Source organism: Orycteropus afer, unplaced genomic scaffold, assembly GCF_000298275.1.
Source record: "Orycteropus afer afer isolate SDZICR_OR568_19922 unplaced genomic scaffold, OryAfe1.0 scaffold00001, whole genome shotgun sequence".
Classification (NCBI taxonomy): Eukaryota; Metazoa; Chordata; class Mammalia; order Tubulidentata; family Orycteropodidae; genus Orycteropus; species Orycteropus afer.
In genome coordinates, this window is record NW_006921588.1 from 5023358 (window position 1) to 5031719 (window position 8362).

Below are 8362 nucleotides of genomic sequence, written 5' to 3' on the forward strand. Positions count from 1 at the left end.
CACTACGGAAGTAGGATTGCCCAACCTTCCTTCCGAGGAGTGGCTGGTGGGTTTGAACCGCCAGCTGTCTGGTTAGCAGGCAAGTGACTTAGCCACTATGCTACCAGAGCTCCCAGAGGGGATAATAAGAACTTTTAATCCAAAGATGATTCCTAAGAGGTGGAGGTCAAACATACCTCCATTCTCCAACTTTTTACTGATTCTGACTCCAGTCATCCTCTCAGTAGCACTCTTTACTTCTCTGCTGGGTTTGGTAATTCATTGCAATGACCACACAGAACTCACAGACCATACTCATGATCATGGGGTTTATAAGTGCGGTAACTCAGGATCAGGATCAACTTGGGAATAGCAGGAACAACTCAGGAGACAAGATACAGTTCATCAATCAGGACAGCTCCGTACTGAAATAGCTCTCAGCTCCTTCCTGGCTGTGCCTACAGGCAGGTGCACTTCTCCCTTAACGTGCTGGGCTACTAATCAAAGGATGGTGGCCCAGTCTATTCAGAGGTGCCTCAGAGAAAGGCCTGGTGATCTACTCCTAAAAAATCAGCCATGGAAAATCCTATGCAGCACAGTTCAACTCTGAAACACATGAGGTTGCCATGAGTAGGCGCCGACTCAATTTTTTTTTTTTTTAAATTACACTTCTAAGTGTAGGGTCTTTGGCAACACAAGTCGCATGCTCATGAAGCTAGAGGGTCAAAGAAAATTTTAATCTGGAGCTAACTGGAAAGCCGTCTCTTTCTAGTAAACCATGCTGGTTCAGATGACCAATTCATTTTTGTACACACTGAACTTGACAGTTCACTTCTTAATGAGACAAATTCTGTGTCACTGACAAAATGTGTATGTGGGATCTATGACTTTTCCCAGAAAACTGGAAATGCCCCAATTCTAACGTGAAAGAAGTTCTGGTATGTTGGGTTAGGAATAAACTACATTAGTGCCCTGCTATCAAGTGTATTTCATCGGTTTGACTCAAAGAAATGAATGTTGTTGTTATGTGCGGTCCAGTCGGACCGACTCATAGCGACCCCTCCTTGGGCTGCCAAGGCAGTATCACTACCGGAAGTAGATTGCTCAACTTTCCTTCCCAGGAGTGGCTGGTGGGTTTCAACCGCCAGCCTTCTGGTTAGCAATCAAGTGCCTTAGGCACTACGCTACCAGGGCTCCCGAAAGAAATGAATACCAAATTCAATTTTTAATTAAATATTGACATTCCACGTCAATCCCTACTACTCAAATTATGCAGGCCATGCCTAGGCTGGAGCCTGGTGGTGGAGAGGTTAAAACGCTTGATTGCTAACCGGAAGGTCTGGTCAGAGGTTCAAACTACCAACCACTCCACAGGAGAAAGCTGTGGCAGTCCACATCGGTAAAGATTTGCAGCCTTGGAAATCCTATGAGGCAGTTCTACTCTGTCGCATAGGGTCACTATGAATTGGAAACAACTCATTGGCAATGGGCTTGATTTTTTGATTTACCCTAGGCCAGCCTCTAGAAGGAGCTCTGGTGGCGCAGTGCCTAAAGCATTTGACTGCTAACCAAAAGGTTGGCGGTTCAAACTCACCAGCCACTCCGCGCAAGGACGACTGGGCAATCTACTTCCGAAAAGATTTATAGCCTCAGAAACTAAAAGACAAAAGCAAACTCACTGCCATGGAGTCACACTGACTCATAGCGACCCCTCCTTGGGTTTCCGAGGCAGTATCACTAGGAGAGTAGATTGCCCAAAGCGGGTGGCTGTGAGTCCCAGTGGGCTGGATGGCAGTGAGTTTGTTTTTCTTCCTAGCCTCTAGGGGGCAATCTCTTGGCCTCCCAATTCGCCGTGTCCTCTCTTTTCCTCCCTGGCTGGACTCCGCCCCACCTCTCCCTCCGCATTCTCTCTTCTGCTCCACGTCACCGCCCTCCTGGCCCTTCCTTCTCCCCCCGCAACTGCTTGGCGACCTCAGGCCCTGTCCTGCCCCCAAAGGCTCCGCCCCATCCCTCCCTTCCACGCCCACCACCGTGGCCTTGGTCTACAGTTCTCGCTCCGCCCCTTGTTCCCCGGTAACGGAAAAAGCCCTCCGTAGGCCGCTCTGGCCGCTTGGAGGACTTGTCTCTGTCTGGCGGCGCTGGGCGGCGGCGGGCGCTTCTGACGTGAGGCGCGTGGGGTTATCCTGGTGCAGTGCTCCCCGGCTCGGGGCTCTCGGGTGCTGTGGCCATGGGACCGGGGGAGGTGTGGAGACTCACGTCGAGGTGAGTGAACCGATTAGGGCAGGTTCGTTAGCGTCGTCTGCCCAAGTGGGAAGAGGGTTGAACGTGGGGACTGTCAGGACCCGAAGTTCCGAGGTGCCCACACCCCTTACTTTCTATCCCTCACCCCGTGCTTCCCAAGGCATAGCTCTGAGACTCGAGCCCAGGCCTGCCTCTGGGCCCGGAGCCCCCCGGGCCGAGCCCCTCGGCCATCCTCCGTTCCTTGCCCTTTCTCCCACCAGGACCTTGGTTGCGACACCACCTTCCTTTTTTGCAACTCTAGCTTTTACTTGGAGGCACGGCTTCCTCCCATTTCTTTCTTCAAAGTTGAGTATAATTTGGCAATTCGCAGAGATGCAACATAGAGGAACATATTTTGTGGTGTGTTTTGTGTAGCTAACAAACACACATACATTGTCAGTTACCTCCAGTTGTTGTATTTGTGTTCGTGGTTTGACGGTGTGACTTTATTGTTCAGCTTTATGGGATGGCTTCAGCAGTTAAAACAGGCATCGGGAACTTTCAGGCTAGTGTTGCGGACATTTACCGGGGCTTGCAGGGGTATGTGTATAAACATTGTGTTTAATTTTAAGAGTGCAACTTAATTCAGCTTGAGCTCAACAGAGGAAATCTGGTAGCAGTTATCTTAGAAAGGTAGGCTGGCACCAGTAGCAGTAGATAGCAGCTGTGGACGCTTGAAGGGGAAACGATGGTCCATTTCGACAAGTTACTGGGTTATTAGCTCTTTTGTATTTGCTTTGATGGGTCCTTGCATAGGGATGGGAGTGTTTCTTTGACACAAGAATGGCGGTTGCTTTCTGGGAGGCTATCTAGTTGTTCAACATTGTATCCCCAGATCTTGCTCTCAATAAATATTTGTTACCTAAATGAAGGATTGCGTTTTTTTCTTTTTCTTTTTTTTTTTTTTAAGACTTTGAAATTAGTTGTCCCTGCACCTCTAATCAGCTCATGGAGAAACTTGTAAATAATAAGATAAAAAAGACCAAAACCAAACTCACTGCTGTGGAGTTGGAGTCAACTCACAGCGACCCCTCCTTGGGTTTCTGAGGCGGTATCACTAGGGCAGTAGATTGCCCAGCCTTCCTTCTGAGAAGTGGCTGGTGGGTTTGAAGGGCCAGCCTTCTGGCTAGCCAGTCAGATGGATTAGGCACTAGGCTACCAGAGCTCCCAAATAATAAGTTCATGTAATCATTGCTGCTGCTCTTTTGAAGTTATGAGCAAAGATCAAATTATTTGAGAAACATTGTAGAGACATATTTTTTTTTTTAACAAAATCAACTTAATTGTAAAATATATTTTTTATTTCTACAGTTCAGCATGACTATATTCCATATAGCCATATTTCAAGATGTAGACTGATTAGGTGAGGCCTAGGTCAGTTTTGAGGAGCTCTGGTGGTGTAGAGTTTATAGATTCGGCTGCCAACCAAAAGGTGGGTAGTTTGAACCCACCAGCCACTCTGCAGGAGAAAAATGAGGCAGTCTGCTTTCATAAATATTTATAGCCTTGGAAACTCTCTGAAAAGTTCTACTCTGTCCTACAGAGTTACTATGAGTTGGAATCGACTCAGTGGCAAAAATAAAAAAGCAAACTCACTGCCATTGACTTGATTCTGACTCATAGCGACCCCCATTGGGTTTCTGAGGTGGTAAACCTTTACGAAATAGATTGCCCCATCTTCCTTCTGTGGAGAGGCTAGTGGGTTAGCAGTCAAATGCCTAAGGCATTGTACCACCAGAGCTCCTTAGCCATCATGGCAGTGGGGCTTCTTTTGGGTTGGGCCAGTTTTGGGTGTTCATCAGAGATGCCTTTCCCAGGGCAGGTCCTGAAATAAACCTGATGAAGCAAAGACCTGAGGGCAAAGTCATCAATACAATAAGCCAACCCACAAATATGTAAAGGGGTCGGGTACTGTGGGGAGTCTCTCTTGGGAAAAAAGACTTCTCTGCCCTGGTAGCACAGTGGTTAAAATGATCAGCTGCTAACTAAAAGGTCCGTGGTTCGAACCTACCAGCCACTGTGCAGAAGAAAGATGTGGCAATCTGTTTCTATAAAGATTATAGTCTTGGAAACCCCATGGGGGAGTTCTACTCTGTCTTGTAGGGTCTCTATGAGTCAGAATTGACTTGCGGCAGTAGTTTTGGGTCCAGGTTGGCATTGTTGGGCAATCCCTCCCTTTGAATTCTGGCCTTGCTTGGCTCTTCTAGCACTGTCTTGCTTTCCTGTTGCTTGTTTATCTTGTCTCAGTGCCAGTTCAGCCGTTGGAAATTGATCTGTTCTAAATAAATCAACCCTCACTTCGCTGAAGGTAATTCTAAAATTTGAAGGTTGGGCAGTCTACTTCCGGAGTGATACTGCCTCAGAAACCCAAGGAGGGGTCACTATGAGTCGGGTCCGATCCGTGGCACATAACAACAACCACCACCACCACCTTGATTTGACTGGGCAGTGTTTCATTTTGTTGTACACAGGATTGATATGAGTCAGAGCCAACTTGACAGCACCTCACAACAACAACAACATTGATTTACCCTGAGCTCTAGTGCTAGTCATGACCATCTGGATGTCTCGTTTGCATCTCAAATTCATGTGTAAATCTTGCTCCTCGTCCACACTTTCTCTCAATTTCTGTTCCTGGTCACTATCATTCCTCTATATTCCTACAGTTTCCCAAGTCCTCCTACACACCTATCACTTCCTGCTGAGCCAAATGTGAACAATCTCAAGTGTATCACTTGTTGGTTTTGCAGAAACTTGATTTATGAAATCGCACCCCCCCATTTGAATAGATTCTGCACATGATTAATCTTCCTAAAATCTACTTCAGGTCCATTCCTCTTCTTAGAAACTCTCAGAGGTGCCCTCCTGCCTAGAGAATAAATAAAAATTCCTAGCTGGGTTTCAAAAGATTTGGCCCCAATTTACTTCATGAATTCAACAATACTTGCTCTGTTCTAGGTGATGGCACGACTGTTCATGCATTTGACTGCTAACCAGAAGAATTCTGCTGTCCTGTAGCAGATCTGGACTACTTGATGTTCTTACTGTTTATTCCTTATGCGTCCTTGAAATCTGAAAGGAGAGAAGACATGAAACATTTAAACAAAAGTAATATTTAGTTACCTGTAACTCTGATAAGTGACTCAAAGGGAAAATACAGTTATGATAGAGCTGAATTTAGAAGTACCTAATCCCCCTCCCGCAAATTTTTGAGATCTAAAAGTTAATATCAGATTTCAAGTAATAACTGACTGAATTACAAATGGAAACTTTATGGTTATTTAGAATCGGACAAGGAACTTAGTTATGCTTGTTTTTTTTTGTCCAGAGACTTTTGTGACCAAAAAGGTCTTGCACAGTGCTTTACATCTGCATTTGGTAGGTTTGCATTAACTTTCTTTGAGTGAAATACAAATTCTATCTCAGAAATTAAATAGGCACTTGAAGCTAGGTCTTTCTCTGTTCCTCTGTTTACTCATTATGCTGCAGGTAGTGCTTCAGCTGTTAATAAGACTTGTCCATCTGGCAGCACCTTCTTTAACCATGAATTGGGATTTATTACTGGCTTTATTAAGGAATTCAAAGTCATTCTGGATCTAAAGAAATTTATTTTTGTCATTCCTGGGATAGTAGACCATGTGATTGCCTGATTAAAATGGCCCAAACCAGTGCATTTCAGCTCACTGATGCCTAGGAGACTGATCTTTATGCTTTCTGTTTCATTTTTGACAACTTGGAATTTTCCTGGATTCATACTTAGTATACTCCACATTCTGATTATTAATGAATGTTTGGAGCTGCTGCTTCCCATTTTGAGTCATGCCCCATCAGCAAATGAAGGTCCTGAAAGCTTTGCTTCATCCCCATCAGTAAGGTCAGCTCTACTTTGAGGAGGCAGCTCTTCCCCAGTCTGTATGGAGTACCTTCCGATCTGAGGGGTTCATCTTCCCACACTGTATCAGACAGTGTTTCACAGCTCTTCATAAACTTTCCCAGTAGTATATCAGACAGTGTTTCACTGCTATTCATAAGGTTCTCAGTGGGCTGTTCTTTCAGAAGTGGATGGTCCTGTCCTTCCCAGTCTGTCTTAGTCTGGAAGCTCTGCCGAAACCTGTCTACCATCGGTGACCCTGCTGGTACTTGAATACTGGTGGCATAGTCTCCATCCTCATAGCAACGTGCAAGCTACCACAGTATAATGAACTGACAGATGAGTGCTGGACATATTGAATAAATATGGTGAAAGTTTACAACTTTTCCTGATTTTAAATCACACAGTATCCCCTTGTTCTGTTCCTACAACTGCCTCTTGGTCTACCTACAGGTTCTCATAAGCACAATTATGTATTCTAGAATTCCCATTCTTTACATTTTACCTACTCTTCATTTACTGACTATCTCTTTATCTGATATTTCACATTTAACGAAAGTAGTGAAAAACATCTATCCTACTAATGAGGCAGTTAGGATAGAAGTAGTAGGAGCTCTGGTGGTGTAGTGCCTAAGGCATTTATTTGACTGCTACCAGAAGGCTGGCGGTTCAAACCCACCAGCCACTCATCGGAAGGAAGGTTGGGCAATCTGCTTCTGTAGTGATACCACCTTGGAAACCCAAGGAGGGGTCGCTATGAGTCGGGTCGGACTTGACGGCAGTGAGTTTTTAACGAGGCAGTGGGCATGGCATCAGTCGCTGCAGAGCATCCTCTCCCTGGAGGAGGGTCTCCAGGCAGATTCTAGGAAGTTGCGCTTCGCTGTTCATGCCCTTCACTCCTCCGGCTGGTGGGGATGCCGTGTCCAGTTGCAGTGCAGGGCTGGCCTCTCCTCGTGGGCCTAGCCTATGGACGATGCACAGGCAGTAAGTATGGAGCCAGCAAGCACCGGTTCTGGTTCCCCAGCTCCTAGTCAACCTGAGGCCTGTCAGCTTAAAATTATTGTGGAACGGGAAGGGAGGAAACAGGAAAGAAAGAGCCATCAGAGAGGGTGTTTAGAAGAAATGTATGTGCATTTTATGACATTCCAAAGTGAGCCAACTGAGCCTAAAGCCTCTGCCTTAGTGGCACTGGGTGCATGGCCAGGTTCCCAGTGCCCTCACAGGAAGTCCTGAGTCTTGGTGACTTGCCAGGCCCAGAGGCAGGGTTTACAAGGTGGGAGTAGGGCCTGGAGACAGCTCCAGAAAGGAAGCTCTGACCCAGCACAGTATAAAGGTGTGCCCTCCAGTCACATAGCCCAACTTTATCCAGTGTTGTCTCCTACAGACCTCCTTCTCTGCAGATGAAGAATCTACAACTTGCCTGGTGACCGTGATGAGCATATCAGTAATTTTTAGTTGTTTTTATTTCTATTATCATATTTTCTAAGTTAAAAAAAGCACACAAATGGATGGTCTGAAATTGCATAAAGGTGATTTTTGTATAACCACCTGGTCATTGGAACCTAACTATGTTGATAAGTGAGAAGTGGGTGTATTTGGTTTTAAGAAGACTTTAGGAGATATTTTGGTTTAAGGTTTAAAGATTATTTCAGGGTAATAGTTTCAGGGGTTCATCTATCCTCTATGGCTCCAAAAAGTCTGGAGTCTATGAGATTTTGAAGTTCTGTGCTGCATTTTCCCCTTTTGATCAGGATTCTTCTATAGACTCTTTGATCAAAATGTTCAGTAATAGTAGCCTAGCACTATCCAGTTCTCATGACAAAGGAGGTAAGTCTTCATGGAGGCCTTTATCTACACATTCCATACATATCCTCTTCTTATTCCTAACTCTCCTTCCTCTGTTCCTCCAGGAGAATTGAGTCAAATTGTTGCACCATTGTAATACTTTCTAAAAGAAGCTACAGAGAAAACGAATATAGTATTTGTAAGTTGAAACATAACTGCTCACATTGCTATGTTCATTGTATTCTACTTTTCTGTTTCAGATTTAATTCATTCAAAAGGACTCATATCATATTGCAACATTTGGTAAGTTTGGACTTTGTTTTGCTGGCATTATTGGATTATGATGTGTAACTTTTATTTATTTATTTATTTTTTAAATTTTATTTTGATTTGGGTGAAGATTTACAGAGTAAATTCACTTTTCATACAGCAGTTCACATATACTTT

At 44.8% G+C, this 8362-nt stretch overlaps 1 protein-coding gene across 1 annotated transcript in view; it reads left to right on the forward strand.

The window, feature by feature from the left end:
* HIBCH (3-hydroxyisobutyryl-CoA hydrolase) overlaps positions 1 to 8362 on the forward strand; it is a 130543-nt gene that overhangs the window by 24894 nt on the left and 97287 nt on the right. The window contains exons 2-3 of the mRNA XM_007950113.1: positions 2717 to 2799; positions 8176 to 8218. Coding sequence (XP_007948304.1) covers positions 2717 to 2799; positions 8176 to 8218 — 126 coding nt within the window. The remainder of the gene's footprint in view (positions 1 to 2716; positions 2800 to 8175; positions 8219 to 8362) is intronic.